We start from the raw sequence: 18,559 nt of genomic DNA, 5'->3' as shown, positions 1-18,559 counted from the left end.
TCATCCTTGGAGAACTGTCTAGAAAGAGCATCAGGCTTTACGTTCTTAGAACCTGGGCGAAAAGAAATTGACAGGTTAAATCGAGAGAAAAATAATGACCATCGTGACTGACGGGAATTTAGCCTCTTAGCTGACTGAATGTAGGACAGATTCTTGTGATCGGTCCACACCAAAATGGGATGTTCGGCGCCCTCCAACCAATGTCTCCATTCTTCCAGTGCCAATTTAATGGCTAACAACTCACGATCTCCAACATCATAATTCCTCTCAGCAGGAGATAACTTACGCGAGAAAAATGCACAGGGATGCAATTTTTCATCCTCCTCAGCTCGTTGTGACAATACAGCACCAACCCCAGAATCTGAAGCGTCAACCTCCAGAACAAACTGTCTTAACGGATTGGGTTGAGTCAGGATAGGAGCCGTAGCAAATCTCTGCTTGAGATTGGAGAATGCTGAGTCCGCTTCAGGAGTCCAGGCAAACGTGACTTTGGTGGAGGTCAGTGCAGTCAATGGAACTACTGTCTGGCTGTAACTCCTAATAAAGCGTCTGTAGAAATTAGCGAAGCCCAAGAACCTCTGCAGTTGTTTCCTGGTCTCCGGGACAGGCCAGTCCAGAATAGCACTTATCTTTCCGGGATCCGACCGAACCTGTCCGCTCTCAAGGATGTGACCCAGGAAGGTAACAGATGCTTTATTGAACTCACATTTCTCAGCTTTAACACACAACCGATTCTCCATGAGGCGCTGCAGTACAAGGCGGACATGTTTCTGATGTTCAACAGGGTTTTTGGAATAAATGAGTATATCATCCAGATATACGAATACAAAAACATTAATAAAGTCTCGTAGAACATCATTAACTAGGGCTTGGAAGACAGCTGGGGCATTCGTGAGCCCGAAAGGCATCACCAGATACTCGAAATGGCCCAGAGGAGTCTTAAATGCCGTCTTCCATTCATCACCCTGGCGTATTCGCACCAAATGATAGGCATTACGTAGGTCCAGTTTAGTGAAGATGGTAGCGCCCTCCACTGGTTCAAAAGCTGATGACAATAAAGGTAAGGGATACTTGTTTTTTACAGTTATTTGGTTTAACCCTCTGTAGTCAATACAGGGTCTTAAAGATCCATCCTTTTTACCTACAAAAAAGAACCCTGCTCCTAGTGGAGAAGATGACGGCCGGATGAAACCTGCTGCTAAGGACTCGTTTATATATTTCTCCATTGCTTGCCGTTCAGGGCGAGAAATATTAAACAATCTGCTGGAAGGTAAAGGAGCCCCTGGGAGTAAGTCGATAGCACAATCGTATGGCCTATGAGGGGGCAAGGATTGAGCTGGAACTTTACTGAATGCTCGTTTCAAATCCTGATACTCTTTGGGAATGCCAGCGAGATCCTTAATATCCATTTCCTCTTCCGCACCCACCTGACCAGTAGGTGGCAGTGCGGATTGCAGACAGGTTGAATGGCATCTCTCTGACCAGGTTTCTACTCGGGAATTAACCCAATCCAAATGGGGGTTATGCAGCTGTAACCACCTGTATCCAAGAACAATGACTGGACTAGAAATGGGAAACACAAAAAATGTTATTGTCTCTTGGTGGTTCCCAGAAACCCATAGTTGCATCGGTCTAGTCTTGTGTGTAATCAAATTAAGTTCTCTCCCATCAAGGGCGGAAACACGTAAAGGAATAGACATTTCAACAGTCTCAATTCCTGCCTGCTCCACGAACTCTATATTAATAAGACTCTGTTCACAGCCTGAATCAATCAAAGCTGCCACATCCACAGATTCTTGACCAACCTTGAGCACAGCATTAAGTGTTAGCCGAGGGGTTTCTTCGGTCCCGTTTTGGTCCATCAGAACCCCCCGGTCTGATGGACCCTCCCTTTTGGCCTCGCCGAACTGAAATTCTTATTCCTCGCTGAACATGCAGCCAAAAAATGATCCGAGGCGCCACAGTATAGACATAATCCTTCCTTCCTTCTTCTCAATTTCTCCTCTGGTTCTAACTGCGTGCGACCCAGTTGCATGGGTTCCGTCTCAGGCTGTTCTCTAGCCTCAGGACCTTGGTATACTGGTCTGCGTGACGGTGATAATCTCTTGTGTGACAAAAAACTCTCAACACGTTGCTTCTTGCGGTCTCTCATACGATTATCTATACGAATAGCCAGGGAAATTAATTCATCAAGTGTCTCGGGTTCCTCACGAACCGTTAACTCATCTTTCAAAGACTCATTTAATGATTGATTAAATGCAGCTTTAAGCGCCAAGGCGTTCCAACCTGAAGATGCCGCTAAGGTGCGAAATCTTATGGAATGTTCTGCCACAGAATGTGAGCCTTGCTTTAATTTTAACAAGTCTCGAGACCGCTGTGTCTTGTCCTCATTAATGGAAAACACCATCTTAAATTCATCCAAAAACGCTTGAAAAGTGCAGCCAAAGTTGACAGGATCAGTAAAACGTGCTTCTGCCCATAATAACGCCTTTCCAGTGAGGAGACCCAAAATAAACGAGATCTTCGCTCCATCGGTAGGGAAAGACTGAGGAGATCTATTGAACACTAAGGCACATTGTAGCAAAAATCCTCCACACCCAGACTCACCTGAGTATTTCTCAGGATTAGGTGAACTGACGTCACGGGTATTCATCAGACGCTGACTCTCCACAGGAGGTTTACTCTGGAACGTTGCGCCATCTGCTGGAGAAGAAGACGGGTTACTTGTTAGTCGGAGAAGGAGTTGAGTGATCTGATCCATACGTTGATTGGTTGCTTCCTGCTGGTCATGTAGTGCTCGGAGCACACTCTCATGAGATTGTAAAAGTTGATGCTGTTCTGCCATAGTTATCCTGAGAGCTTCTGCTGGGTCTGTTTGGCCTGAGTATTCTGTCATGGTTTGTCTACGATTTGACCCACAAGCAGAAAACTCACAAGACACTGGCAGTAAGTTAAAGATTTATTGTCCAGAAGGTAAGTGAAAACTGGAACATGGATTCCACTGGAACACGGACTCTTTGCGGCTCTGGATTCAGGAAGTACTTGGAGAGGAAGAGGTAAGGTTAGATGTGGTTCCGTTTCAACCCACAGTGATCCTTTGAAGCTGGTGGTATTTAGCTTACGGGTTGTGGAGTCGGACCAAGCTGGAGCAGGTTGGCGGCGGCCGTGAACGGAGGAGAGCGGACAGGTTTCGGTCACGAATGAGGTAAGTTCCTTGAGCAGCTTGAATCTCCACTCAGCAGTTCTTTTGTTCTGGAGAATCCCCAGACTGTATTTCAGAGTTTCCTTTAGAACAACAAAACACAAGGTTAACAGGTACATACAGGGTATCCTTCAAGGCTATGATTCAGAAGTTCAGGGGAGCTTGAAGTACCACGAATGGCAATACTCAGGCGTCGACTGAGTGGCAGCATGCTCCTTATATGCCTCTCCCTAATGACCCTCATCTGATCCAGGTGTGTCTCATAATCCCCATCCACTCTCCAGAACGCTCCATGCCGCCACCTGCTGGACAGAAACAAACATACTCCACAAACCCCAACAACTATACTTTGAATATTTGAAAATAGCTGCTCATCTCTAAGCAAATGCTACCATTGAACATTATTGCGTATTGTACTTCACTGTATCATATTGTATTGTATCATGATGTATCACATCAGTCTGTGTCATTTCGTTTTGTGTCATAAAGTCAAACGCCAAAATATAATGTAATGAGCTGTTATCATGTAATAATGACAACTAATGTATTCAGAAAGCATATCTCACAATTTTTTATACAATACATTACACTCTGGTGGAACTCAGGTTTCTGAGATAAAATATGAATCTCACTGTGAACTAAAATGGTGAACTAAACTGTTCACCATTCACAGGCTCTCTCACTGAATCCCCAGCTTCTTCAGTTCACACACCTGAAATATCCTTGGGTAAGAAACTAAACCCTTCTTTGGTCTTTGTTTGTCAATATCACTTTCCCTAAATCAGATAGATGGATGGATGGATGAATAAGCAGACAAAAAGACCATGAAACGATGATCATGTGATTCATAAAAATGTAATTATTATGCAATGTGGTTAATGACAACATGCAGGAAAACTGTGGTAAATACATCAGAGCACAAATATTAAATAACTAATATAGAAATTATTGAACAGACTTTTGTCAGAACAAAAAATATATATATATATATCCTAAAATATAAAGAAAGAAACAGCATCCCATTTTCTATTCATGCTGAAAGTGCTTGTCACTCAACGCCAAGGCCAGGCAAACTTTCTCCCAAAGGCAACTCAAACAAGACTTTTATAACTCATTAGTCATACAATCATCCCTGTCCACCCACCCAAGGGTGCTCTCGTGTTGAGTTGTCCCATTATTCACCGTCTATGAAGCAGCTTGTCAGCATTGTGACTAATTCCTGACTCTGCTTTGCTTGCGGACAAACATGTGACGAATATTTTAGGATCACTGTCCAACTTCTGACTGACTCGCTGTGCTGGACATACTGTCTCCCTCCTGCCTCTCAAAAAGGCACACAAACGCTCCCACTGGGGGAGCGGCTGCGATTGGTCGAGAATGACATCTGAGCGAACAGCTGGGGGTAGTTCAGCAAGCTCATTGGCTGCTGGGACTGCGCTGTTCATGAGCACTTCTAGCATAGCTGGCATGAATAGAGCTTTTGTGTAAACAGGCCACACAGACCGCAGGAAGATCCCAAACACTATCTACATCAGTCCCACACAAAAGCCCTCAGACAAAAAACACATTTCTGTACCTTTTTAAAATTGTAAACACTTGGTGGTGTGCTTTTTTTGTAGCACAAAAGTTTCATGAGCTAAAAGTGGAATAAAAGCATTAAAAATAAGATGGAAGCGCAGGAAATATGATGGTTAAAAAGTGGAAATTCCAGCAGAATCAACACTTTAAAACAAACAACATTTAAGAAAACACAACGATTTCAAATAAAAACTCAGATTTTACACTAAGCATTTAAAAAAAACAGAACAACAAAAATATCTGGCAAAAATATATTTTAGAAAATGAGCCATGAAACTAGTTTTTCTGTTTTGTTGTTGTTGTTCCAGTTTCTTCCAGCGGAGTGAGTCATGTTGCTGTCCAAAGAGGCATTTTAATGCTGCCAGTCTACTCAGTCAACCATTAGAAATAAAAACAACATTCTTTAGAACATGTTACTATTTATTATTCCCTTAAATAATTCCATTAAAGGTACTCACTACAATGTCATGAAGACTGGTAAAAAAAAAATTAAAAATCTACACTTTTTCTCATGGTTTTTATATACTTTAATTAAATATTTGTAAGCAAAATTTGTAAATAGCTGCCAGCTTCCATGTGCATTTGTTTGCCGACAAAAACAGCTAAGGTGACTGAAAAAAGATCAACAATAGTTGACGTCCATTAAAAACCTGTTTGGGATGAAGAAGTTTGACAATTTTGTTTTGTATTTATGCTCAGATTTGTTGAGTAAAGTATACAGATTGAAATGCTATGTTTACACTGAGCGCATACCTGCATTTTAGAATCGCATATCAATATTTCTGGAAAACTGCTGGAGTAAACCTTTTCAAGCTGCACCATTTGATATAATTTAGGGTAACCTTGTTATGTTTTCTTTCATGGTTTGCAATGAGCACCTTTAAATGTGAATCAGTGTCTCTGAAATGAACGCCCCGAATCTCATTGACCCAACATATTTTGTTTGGGCATAAAACTCATAATGTAAGCAGCACGTTACTAGAAAGTGTGCAGGATCTGTGCATGAGCTGCTCTGTAACCATTTCGGAGCTGAATGCCAAAGTACAAAGGGATACAAAGATAGAAACCTCATGCCACGCCCTCAGGCTGCAGAACCAGGGCCTTTACAGCAACCTTTGTTAAGCTGGTTGATCCACTCTATACCCAAGACCCCCCTTTCATCTTCTGTGGCACACTGAAAGACAAAGAGCCACTGAACAGGCAGATATTCAGAAAACTGCTCGCAATGCAGGAAAGCTGTTATTGGGGGGAGAAGGGGGCAAATTTGAAGACACTGTGTTTTGGTAATCTAGCAATAAATAAGGATGGATGCTGGAATTATCTGCATCACATTTACATTTTTAAAAATCTCTGATGAGTTAAAACCGTTGCAGATCTCAGCACTTAAGAGAGGAATAAATGCCATGTGTTCTTTTTATTTATTTATTTATTTTTTATTTTGTGGGGTTTTGGTTTTGTTTGACATGTAAGGGAATAACCAGAATGAAGCTGAAACCGTTTTCGTCTTAATCAACTCTCCGTCGAGGGCGGATTAGGATGTTTCTTTTCATAATTTCACACAGGATTGAGAGGGAAAAAAATGTCAAGCTTGAGTTTGATAGATCAATTTGCCAACTCTTCCAGCAGGCTTTTCCTCTCCATTCCCATTGCGAAATCCCTCTGAGTCTAACAGCGTAATCTATGACACGCTTGATCTGCTTTTCATTTGAAGTGTCGTGGCATCCTGTTTTATCTCCTGATGTGGTGAAGGCCTCCCCAACGCCAGCAACAACACTGCTGGTTGCCAGGAGCTGTTTGCTACAGTATATGTTGAGTCATTTTCATGGTTATTATGGCCCCACATTAGCTAACATAACACTTGTTTTCTTAGCCTTTTCATTAAGGCACATCTTCCCAAAAGCACAACCACTAGAACTCATCTAATTTCCCACGTAGCGCCGTTGCTGTCTATTAAACTAGTCGCAAATCAATGCAGTTTATTTTTACATCTTTGTTAAGAGATGTTTTTGGAACATATCTGAGCTAAACCTTGTGTTTTTGTGGTGTAAGACACTTTACACACATTTTACATGTAACACGCATGTATTTTTTCGTCAATATTCCTATTGAAAACAAAGATAAGGATTGGGACACACACGCTTGCATTTCTATCCCTATTAGGACAAATGATTTCCATTTTTTTCTGTAGTCTAACCCATACAATAACCCTAAACCTAACCATTACAAATACATGCATATTCCTAACCCTAACCTAAATGCAACTTCCACCTTATCCCTAAACTTAACTCCTAACTCTGAACTGACATTTCACCTTATTACAACCAGGCTGTGGTCCCCATAATGACTATCGGTCCAGGTACAGGGTAGGTGATTATACCAGAAAAAGTCCTAAAAATGTAACAAAAACCATATGTACAAACACACTCTCACACAAAATGATTGATATAGATATTTCTCCTTAGACACCTAGTTAGCTAAAGGCATAATTCCGATCTTTTGAAGTGCTCCGAAATTATGTAAATAACTGTGGGATGCAAAATCAACTGAGATGTAAAGTTGCATAAATTGCATTTGCATGAACTGCTATGAACTTTGTATTAAGAATAAAGTTGTTTTAAAACAGAGGAAATCCACTTTGATCTTGATCCAGTTCTGACTAGCTGTTAGCTCATCAATCCAGTCAGAATTAAAGAGTCAGCTACAACAGGTAAGACATTAGCTGCTCATAACCTTTCCATAGAACCCCACTTTAAAACATCTCACCTGTTACTTTAAGAGTGACACTGAAAGAAATATGTATTATTTTCCTGAGACAAGCCTTTAGACTTGAGGCTGAGAGGAGAACTGTTGAATTGCTTTTGAGGTTTTGCACTTTTGAGGCTAAAATAACTGTGGTGCACCATTCTCTAATTCTGACCTCTTTTTTCCTCCCTTTTATGAAACTGTGAGGCGCTGCTGATTTATCTTTGTTAACCACATGGCTCACTCAAACTAGGATAGAGTAAATATGACTAATGTCATTATCTATGGACGCGGCTTTATCATTTCAGGCCCACAGCTCAGATTGTAAAAATTCAGATCAATGTTGTTATGTCCAAGCATCCTTTCAGAAGGATTTGGACAGAAAAAAAAGGAACCAGTTTTGGTTGAAAAAATTTTCCTTTTTTTTTTAATTGTCGTCTCATCCTATAAGACATGGTTTATTCATTCAGGCACTGAAAAATGAAACCAAGGAGACAAACGCTAAGTTTTCAACCCTCAATGTACTTTCATGCCTGATTTCTTTGCTAAAATATAGTCAAAAAAGGCTCCAGTGGAGTGCAGCTGTGACATTTATATTTAACCACTCAGTTATCACTGCCTTTTTAGAAATGGCTTTCCTCATTCTCTTGAAGTGAAACCAATTTAACTTCGGTCAGTCTGAATGTGCAGTCTGGAGCTGGAATGGTTTCAAAAACTCATTCTGACGCTGCTTCAGTGAGGCTGGAAAAAAGCTGCTTTATCTTTTAAATTGTGCCATGACATGGTTAGAACGAAGCCCCCTTTTTTAATATATTTGCCATTAGTTCATAGTTTCGTCTTACAACTAAATATGCAGGAATAACAACATTGGTCCAGAGTCTAAAATGTTTTACCTTACAGTTAAGGTCTCAGAAATTTAACACAGCTTCTTTTTTATGTTTCCTTTTTTGTTATATTTATATATCAATGAATCCACATCACCACCTCAATTTTCCACATTATTTATTTGTGCAAAGAGAAACCCACAATAATCAACAAAAGTCAGCCTCATGCAAAAATGTTCTCAGAGTTGTTCAAGCACAGTTGGTTAGAAAAAGTCAACAAACGCTTATTGTCTCTTTCAAAATCTTCAGAAACCCAGTGCATGCTTGTAACAACTTTTCGGGATCGGATTTTAAGGCATCTTTTTCCACCTCATTGACTTGTCCAAATGATGCTTTTCTTTTGCTAGAAAACAAGACTGAAACAAAACAACTTGTATGGTGTGTGTGGATTTATTTAGCCAGACAGGTCAAACCCAGTAGATGTCAAATTGTTTTTCACCTTTATGCATATTGAAACTGTCATGAGACTCACCAGACTTGCCTTTCATACACATGTGTACATAGTTAAAACAATTAAGACAGTGAAGCTCAAACAAACATCTTCTATTGTTACTGCAAGGTTGAACAAAGGGGGTAACCCAGGACATATTAAAAAACACAAAGGTTAGCAACAGCTAAGCTATAATGAAGACTGGGGAGGAAGTTTTGCAGTCTAGAGTAAAAATATTAATAAACCAAGTATTCAAATTTCAACATGTATAATACATGTTTAAGAAAAGATATCATAGTTGGTGTCTTTAGTACTTAAACTTAAACAACCAATGAAGAAACTGAGCAATAAAAAAAAACTAGAAAACTGTTAACCCAGCTGAAAAGCTAAACCGAACAGAAATTAAAACATGACCATAAAAATCATGAAAAAGCCAGCTCAGAAACCATAAACGGCAGCAGCAAGTTGGTAAAGCCATTCCTATTGACATGGCCTGATGTGTTTTACAGTATATGGGATTATGTTGTGTTGCAGCTCTGCATTTCATTTATATGAATGAATGTTGGGTGTTGAAAGATAGCAAAAGGCAATATTTACTAAAGGCTTTAAAACTAACCAACTCCTTTAAAAACTACCGGATGTGAGTCGAAATAAGAAACGTACCTCATAGCAAACAGATCCACTCTTCTTTATCGTATCACATTTGGCTCGTGTTTTTTAGAACGTGGTCTTGGTTTTTACTTTGTTGCTCGTGTCCTGAGTTTAGTTTTTCACATGGTTTCTTTGCTCTTTGTGCTGATCACTTACTTCCTGTTTGACTTTGCAGGACCATTTCCTTTGTCACTTTCTGCTGATTCTTGCCTTGTTTTTTTGTTCACTCTTGAGTTTTATTTTACTGGTTTTTAATTGGAGTCAACTGAAGCAGTGAGGGAACCGATTTAGGGGTTCCTCCATATTGTACATTCTGTGTTATGAAGTATTAATTAAACTTTGGAAAGTAACACAGGTTTACTTCATCTGTACACCTCAAAACACATATATTAAGGACACATTTTGAGGCTGGACGGATGCCCTTAGACAAACATCATCACACACACTTTTTATCTCACATATTTGATGTCCATCTTGAGTAGCTGTTGCTGTTATGAAAGATAACATGTTGGCTTAAGGAAGATTAGAAACATGGTTATTAATAAATTAAATGCAGAAATCAGGTTTACTAGATTTCTGGTTATTGTAAAAAAAAATTACAGTCCCAGGGTTTTACATCAGAATATAATTTTAAAAAGAGAAACACAACTTGCTGTTCATACCAAACCACATCACAAGTGTTAAGATACCTAACCATGGTACTTCTGTATGCAGACCAGGCATATCTGGTGATAAGCCCTTTCACGATATAAATGACTTATGAGCTTTGAATCTTCATCCATATCGTCATCCAACGACAAATGCTAAAAAAGCTACTTTAACATATTTATTGTTGCCATGTTTTGTGCTGTGGAACAATGCAGATATTACAATTTTTTATTTGACGCAAAGCAAGCAGGTACAACAAGAGCGACAACACAACTTCTTCAAAGCCTATTTGCATTAGAATGCCTGTTAGGTCAAGACAATCCATATCGTAAAAGCTCAGAGGATCTACCACCAAAAGAAGGACTTACACTGGAAACTAAATTAGCAAAATGATTTCTGCAAAGTTTCTCCCAGTCCATCCAACACAGTGTACTGATCCAGACCTCTTGTTTAAGAATTATAAAATGAGTGGTTCATACTTTTATAGCACCTTTGAAGAAGCCTTCACAATGCGTTTCCCAATCACCCATTCACACACTCACTACCGCAGACTGGTTCATACACAGCATTCTACTTCTGCTGTGTTTTTAACTCCGTAATTACACACTGATAGCCCACTTCTACGATGCTACGAAGAGTTCGGTTTTGTCCAAGAACACTTCAACATGTTGACAGGCTGAACATTGGGTGACAGCCAAGAACCAGTTCCCACCTCCCACCCTCGCTCGATGCAGAACTCATTTTTAGTTCTGCATCTTAGCAGAACATAATCACCATGAAGCAATAAGTGCTACACAATGGGACGTCGGCTGCTCAGTTAATTAGACACTGAAACATATTTCAATTACAATTAAGTGAAAAGGAAAGCGCTATCTGATTGATACGCTCTCTGTTTTTTGGGGTTTTTTTGTTTCCTGAATGTGCTGTAGGTCATGCAAAAATGACTTGCAAGTCTATTTGCATAAAACAGATTCACCCGTGCCGTTGCTGTTCATGAAGAGCCAGAAGCTGATGTGACTCAGTTTAAAATAACTGGACTCGTTTTCTTTACCTATTTGAAAAATGAATTCATTAGAACTTTACACAGAAGTGGGATTTGACCTATAAGTCGGTTTGTAGAGTTGCTAATATCCTGATTAGTGTTTTTTAATTATAAATTAGGGAAACAGTAAAGGCAATACAAATCATTCTATGTGTTCAGGGGATGTGGGTCATCTCTTATTGTTCTAGAGCCAGGGTATTTAGACGAACATGTATCCCATGTTGTTATTGGGCCTTGAAAGATGGGCACTGAACTTTTGCCCATTACATAATATTTGACTGACGTGCAGGAACACCACAAGCCTCCACAAGCCCCCTCTTTCGGAGTCACACCTCTAGTAGCCTGACCTAGAGTTCAATAGCCTTTTACCAGCATCTATGAAAAACAAAGTTGTGCTACTGATCCCATTTCCAAGTGCGTGCCTGCTGTGTATATAAGAGTACCTCTGAACAGGTTTAGAGTCATTTAGTTTGAGAAAGTGGAAACTGAAAGGAAGATCTCTTTACATTCTCTGCCCTGAAGGGATCAGGTTCTGCCTGGTAAACAAATTTTCTTTACTCTTCTCATTTCCTAAAGTGGTTCTCTTCATTATCAGAATAACAGCAATATAACTTCAAATAGCCTAGAACGGACTACATTTTTAAATATATATATTTGAGATACTCATTGCAATGTCATGAAAAAATACAATTTTTTAAATTCTCATATCAATGGTAAATGTATCCTTAAGTTAAAAAAATTGTAAGCCAAATTTGACAACAGGTGCCCACTACTATGTGCATTTGCTTACTAATGGAAACCAACAAACTGACTGAAAACAGGTCAACAATAGAATCTGGGAGTTCAACAATTTTGATGTATCTGTATGTATTTGCGCTCAGGTATGTTGATTGAAGTATGCAGATAGGTCTGTGAAGTCAAGTCCGATGTCTGGTGTACAACTCGACAACAGTACTCTATATGATGTACATGAAAGACAAGAACTGCAGCCCTGGGCCCATCCTTGTCTGGCCTGATTCAATCTAGGCAATTTATATGCAGCTTATAAGCGTATCATTTCATTTCATTTCCTTTATTTAACCAGATTTTACACCCCATTGAGATCAAGATCCCATTTGCAAGGAGGACCTGGGGATGAAACTGTAAAATTACTGGTATAAGAGAAGCGTTGCAAGAGCTGCATGAGTTTGAATGCCTAGATCTGTCTTTAAGACGCTCCGCCAATCTGCCTGATCCCCGATATTTCTTCTTGAAACTTGTCTTTCTCGTTCTTTCTCTTTTCTTCTGGATTTAGCAGCAGATTCACTCATATATTGCGTTCTCAGAGATTCTGCACCTGTCTGATTTCGCTATATTTGTTTAGACTTTGTCCAGCCTAAAGTAGGTCAGTCGCGTGACTCTAACCTCCACGTGGTTTTTGGCGAATTCGCCCAAGTGTTTTGTTTACACTGAGTGCATACCCGCATGTCAGAACAGCTGAAGAACTACAGGGTGTCAAACTTGCACCATTGTATATAGTTCAGGATCATTTTTTATGCTTTCTTTTACAGTTTTGCAACCTTTAAATGTGTTTATTTTAAACGCTATTTCTCTTTGTGGGCAGTAGTGCTGCTTTGACTAGTGAGCATTTGATTTTATGCTGCAACGGCCTGCCATAGTGGTTACATTTGTTTCCCGCTATTTAAAGTATTTTCTGTTTCTAGTTTCGTTTCAGTCCTGCAGTCTCCAGATCAGTGCGTCCATACCGGACGAGGGGGCGGGGCGTCTGAGTCACGTCATATCAGCCGCCGCGCTCCGATTGGCTGCCGCCTCTCACCCGACACAGCTGAGATTGTTTTCTGCAGAGGAAGCTCCCCCCAATCATCACACACACATTCACACACACACTTGTTCTTTCGAGCACGAGCTCTGTCAACCGTGTCGTGAAGCAGCGCGGCGTGTTTACTGAAGATGATGTGAACAAACGACGTGAGGGCCGTCAGGGAAACAAAGACGGGATCCCGGCTTGAGCTCGAGCTGACAGTCCGAGGAGCGGGGCTTCCTGTTTGGATCAGACCCTGAAGTCGACTGGAGACCAAGGTAAGCACCGGGAATCGCCTGTCTGTGTTCTTACTTTTCCTGTGAGTTTATTCAGATGTCAGAGCACTGCGGGGTCATATTAAACCGAGCGCGTTTATTTGCACGAAACAGCGCAAAAGTGCCAAATGCCCAGACTGGAGGATCACTGCTGGAGCTGCTCCTGTTCGTCGAAAGCCGCAGAAGCCGAGCATCCATCCGGGGCGAGCTGGTTTGCGTCCAAAGCCGAAGAGATGATGTCCATCATCACCACGGTGCTCGGCAGTGCCTACGGCTCCTTGCACTGCGGACGGGTCGCCAACCTGGTCCGCCGGGGTCTCGTCCTCTTCACGGTCGGAGTCTTCCTCGCCCTGGTGCTCAACTTGCTGCAGATACAAAGAAACGTCACTCTGTTTCCAGAGGAGGTGATGACAACTTTGTTTTCGTCTGCCTGGTGGATCCCACCGTGCTGCGGTACAGGGGCAGGTGAGTCTGGGCCGATCAGTGGACTGTAAACACCTCTGGAGGGCATTTGAACTCTGCTTTACTTTACTTTTATGGGGTAATTCAGGGACAAATAAATGCACAGAACGACAGAGGTCAAAGTGAAGTTGTTCTTTTTTTATTTTTAAATGTCAATGAAGTAAAAAGGCTTAATTTGTCATTCATTTGTGAGCGATCAAACTCGGGGAAATCACATTTTTTAGCTGTTTTTGCATTTCACGCTAAACTAAGCAGTTATCTGTGTCATTTTAAACTAAATACGGTGTGAACACGACACGCTTCAAGAATCGATGCAGGTAATATCATTTGTAGTGTCATATAGAAGCGTATTATCGTTCGGCTTTATTATTTTTCAGATGTTATATAATCTTTACCCTCACATAGCACCCTCTTTACTGTAATGTGTGGCATTTGGTTGTCAAAAAACCTGCCTAGGTGCAGATGGTATAGGTTCTCTGCTTCTGATTGGTCAGACACTACGTGTGCTGGGCGTTCATTGGCTGGTGTCATAACGGGTGAGCTAAAGTCCTCCCCCTTTTTAAGGACAAGAACCAGGAAGTGAGAGGAGGGGGAAAATAAAACATCCGACTTTTGCTCCTCCTCCCATGTGCTGCAGGGCAGAAAACAAAGAGGAATGACGCTTTATCTCTTTTTTATTTTTGCATATTGACATTACTTTGTCTTGCAAAAGCCTCGATGCCGTTTAGCAACTCGTTTTAGGGTTTTGTGTTTGTAAAACAAGTGTTTTTTTTGTCGTAACAACCTGTTTAAAGTGGCTAGTTCTTTGCTGTACTTTTAAATCCCCTGCTCCAAACTAATTATAGCTTTTGATTTGAATGGCTCCTGTTCAGCTATGACAGAAATGAAAGTAAAACTTTAACCCTTTTCAAGGTTTAAAGGCTTGAAGGCAGAAAAGTTTGGTATTTTTCTTGGTATATCAACAACTATTACAATTATTTTTATGGTTTATCAACCACATTGATTGATAATCTGCATTTAGTACTCTTCTTACTGTTGTAATTTATGATTATGAAGTAGAATTAAATAGCAATGGATGTAAAAAGGTACATTTTCTGTCAAATCTGTCCAATTGTTTACCTTCTAATCAAAGAGATTCTTTCTTGCAGTTGGATATTTTAAAATGAACTCCTTAAACTATTGTAAATTTAACTTAAACTTACTATTAATATCTGGTAAAAGACAGGTCAAATAACAATTTAAAGTGGAAAAAATTAGCAAATCCCCACTTTTTTGTCCCTTTTTTTAATCCAGCACTGTTTTAAACATATGTGTGTCTAAGTGAGTCACTAAAGTACAGAACCACATGCTCAGCAAATAATCAGACAGGATTTGCTCTCTGTGGTTCACAGAATTTTTGCTTATCTTGTGTAATATGGGTCCGATTGTTCCTTTTTTAAACTTTTTTTTATTTTTTGCCCCCACAGCTGTTGTCGGCCTGCTGTATCCCTGCCTGGACAGCCATTTGGGAGAGCCGCACAAGTTCAAGAGGGAGTGGGCCAGCGTCATGAGGTGCATCGCGGTGTTCGTCGGCATCAACCACGCAAGTGCTGTATCCTTTCATGACAGGGTCCCAAACCCTCTTCTTGACTTCTGTCCCACTTTAATGCTAGTTTGTGGTGCTGTGAAATCCAGACAACCCACCAGTATTCTTCCTCAGGTCAGTGTTGAAGTAATTCAACAGAGCGCTTTACCCTGTGACATTGGGTATAGGGAGCCAGCCATTCAAACAAATATTTGCATAAGAACACAGCGTCATCCTGTTTGACTTTGACCTTAACTTACCGTAACACAGAAACTAGACTTTGACAACAACGTGCAGCTCTCCCTGACGCTGGCAGCCTTGTCTTTGGGTCTGTGGTGGACATTTGACCGCTCCAGAAGTGGCTTCGGCTTGGGCATCACCACTGCCTTCTTAGCAACGGTCATCACACAGCTGCTGGTCTACAACGGAGTTTACCAGTAAGTCAGCAGTTTTACGCTCAAATGCGGTTGCACATGTGGTTCTGAACCAGCTCTGGGGGTGGCTAAAGATGGCAAAGTACTTCAAGAATTAACTGTCTTTTCAAGGGATGTACACACTAAAGTTTATTTATCATTAAAAGTGACTTGGATGAGATGCTAAGTTTTCAAAAATGAAGAATTATGAGAGAGTTGACCTTTTTTTTTCTCTAACCTTTTGAACTGTTGTTTGTCTTTTCCTCAGACTATGAAAAGTAGCAATCTGGACTGGAAATTTCAGTTTAGAATTTAATCAATTAATCCCCGAGTATTAAGCTGTTCTGTTTTCTTGTTTTTCAGGTACACGTCTCCAGACTTCTTGTACGTGCGCTCCTGGCTCCCGTGTATATTCTTCTCGGGTGGCGTTACCGTGGGGAACATCGGACGCCAGCTTGCCATGGTACGAAGTGTAATTTTCTAATCGAAGGACTAAACCAGTTTAATCGTTTAGTTCAAACTAGTTTAAACCTCAGATGATGAGAGCAGCTTTTTGCTCTCCAGCTCATCATACAAAGCTGCATTTTAAATTTTCTTTCAGGCTTGGCTATCAGTGACAAATAAATCTAATCTAATCTAATCTGCTAATTAGAATTTCCGAGTAAACGCTGAGCCTCTGTGATATTTTGGAAAAAATAAAACAATAATCCTTACTTAAAATACCTGTTCACTTTTATTCCTATCAGCATCTACACTTTTAAAAAAAGACTTCAGGAGACTCCCATTCACCGCCCTTTCTTTATTAGCACTTATATCACTGAGCTACAGTGGCAGATAGGATGATGGCACGGTTAAAACTTGTGCAAAGAGCATTGGACACCCCCCTTTCCTTCATAATTATCTCATCAAGTGGGCTTTGATGTCTTCATGAAGCCTCACCTCATTCTGTTTGTAAAATAAGAGCCCCGACTCTTCCTCGGTTTGACTCAGTGAAAGCGTGAAAGCAGATTAAGAGCTGTTGTTTTTCTAAGTCCCTGTGAGACTCGGAGCCAGTCAGGACTCGGCTGACCAGAGGGTCATTTGTTGGTGGCGTTTGTGATGAGGAATGTTGGCACAGGTTTCAACTTGTGGTTCTCGTTTTTTGTTTTTTTTTTTGGCTTCTTTTGATGCTTTAGTTCATTTTTTCTTTTTGAGAGAATCTGGTAGAAAATAAGCATTTTTTTCTGCCTTTTTAATATTTTACTTCATATAAGTCAGTAATATTTAAACCATCTATTTGACAATATTTTATCTTCATGAACTAAATAAGTAATTAGTAAAACAGAGTAGCTCGTAGTCATGTGATGTAATCTGTATTTACAGACTCTGTTTCAATGTTTAGTTGCCACAAAACAACATTTTCTGTGAAAAAGGAACTGAAACTTAAACTTTTATATAAGGTAAAACATCAGCAATAGATTCATTGTTGCTTTAAAGGCAGCTGAGCATTAATATCTGCAAATGTTACCACATAAGCATGTGAATTTCCACTTTTTTAAGTGTGCATTGCTAACACAGGCCTTGTTTGTCCTTCCTCAGGGTGGCAGTGAGAAGCCCCACATGGACTAAACCACAGGAATAAGACGGACATCGAGGTGAAAAACTGTCAAAACAGAAACTGATCAGTCCTGTGAGGAATAACCGGAGACTTGTTTTGACGCCATCCTTTGGGTCAAAAATGCCCTCATCTAACGTGCCATGTCCTTTGAACCTCCTTGTGGCCAAACAGCTTCTCATTCCCATTTGTTCTCCATTAGCATTAAGACTTCTTTCGCACAAGATGGGAAGACTGCCTTTTTTTTCTTCTTCTTCTTATTTGAAGTAAACAATGGACTGGTTTTGTTTTACGTGTGCGCGCGCCTGAGTTGGAAGTATCTTGGTCTTCGCTGGAAAAGACGTGATGAGACTGATACGTCTGAGTTTTTCTTTATTAGTCTGGAATAGATTAACAATCAAAAAAGGGAAATATCGCTTGAGTGAACACCGACACATCTTCGCTCTCATCCAGAAGTGTTTTCAGTGGCATAATGGGGAGATGGATGTTCCCACTTAAACCAAATTAAGTATTTATTTTGTAAGGTTTCACTGACCTCAAAGCAGATATATGTGTGATGATGAATGATGCTTTTCATTTTGGAGAAAATCATTTCGGAAATTGTTTGCCTTCTTAATGCCTAAGTCATGCTTTGGCTTAAGTTGCCAGCAACATTTAACTCCAGGAAGTTTTTATATTAAGGAGCTGTTGTCTGTATTTCCACTTTTATGTAAAGACCTTGGTAAAGATATTGGCTCTATAGCTTGCTCAACTTCTGTCTAGTGGATGGCTTTAGTCTACAAGACAGGAAAAAGGCAGTATTTTTTTAAATAAGAGGGGGGGGGGTACTTGTAACAGGAAGCTGCTGTGGATCCTGAGTTATTGCTTGCTAACGGGGGCAGTTGGAGCAGAGGTGGTTAAAAATGCCCAAAGATGTAATTAACAAAATGCATTTTAGGATTTATTCTGATTGCTGATTTAAAACAAGTTCTTGAATTTTCCGAGGTACGACCCCTCAAAAGCAATGACTTTCTGACCAAAAGGCAACATCCTTAAAACATAATTCAGACTTGAATTATAAGTCCCCCCCCCAAGAGTCTAGATGCTTTAAGAGCAATATAACAGGAAGTAAAAGTGCTTTAGTTTTCTTTCCCTAATAAAGTCGGAACAAAGTTTTCCACTGGCCCTTGTAGGTCTTAATATGAGTAAATACTGATGCAGAGTTGCTTGTTTCTTGCATCAGACCTTATATACTCGCAGAAGTTGGCCCCCGAGGAGAGAAAGCCTGCAGCCG

The 18,559-nt window shown here is 40.3% G+C and overlaps 1 protein-coding gene across 1 annotated transcript; it reads left to right on the top strand.

The window, feature by feature from the left end:
* The first annotated feature begins 11,598 nt into the window (after positions 1-11,598).
* insig1 (insulin induced gene 1) lies at positions 11,599-18,382 on the top strand. The gene is made up of 7 exons (XM_017406585.3): positions 11,599-11,716; positions 12,881-13,256; positions 13,368-13,718; positions 15,182-15,306; positions 15,550-15,716; positions 16,056-16,155; positions 17,271-18,382. The coding sequence occupies exons 3-7, from the start codon at positions 13,382-13,384 to the stop codon at positions 17,298-17,300; spliced, it is 759 nt and encodes a 252-aa protein (XP_017262074.1). The 5' UTR covers positions 11,599-11,716; positions 12,881-13,256; positions 13,368-13,381; the 3' UTR covers positions 17,301-18,382.
* The last annotated feature ends 177 nt before the right edge of the window (positions 18,383-18,559 follow it).

Source organism: Kryptolebias marmoratus, linkage group LG21, assembly GCF_001649575.2.
Source record: "Kryptolebias marmoratus isolate JLee-2015 linkage group LG21, ASM164957v2, whole genome shotgun sequence".
NCBI lineage: Eukaryota > Metazoa > Chordata > Actinopteri > Cyprinodontiformes > Rivulidae > Kryptolebias > Kryptolebias marmoratus.
This window is presented reverse-complemented; position numbering and strand designations above follow the sequence as displayed.

Coding starts and splice junctions, on each gene's coding strand:
- insig1 (XM_017406585.3), top strand. CDS start 13,382: ATGCCCAGACTGGAGGATCACTGCTGGAGCTGCTCCTGTTCGTCGAAA. Junction 15,307..15,549: donor GCATCAACCACGCAAGTGCT/GTATCCTTTCAT, acceptor ACCGTAACACAG/AAACTAGACTTTGACAACAA. Junction 15,717..16,055: donor GTCTACAACGGAGTTTACCA/GTAAGTCAGCAG, acceptor CTTGTTTTTCAG/GTACACGTCTCCAGACTTCT.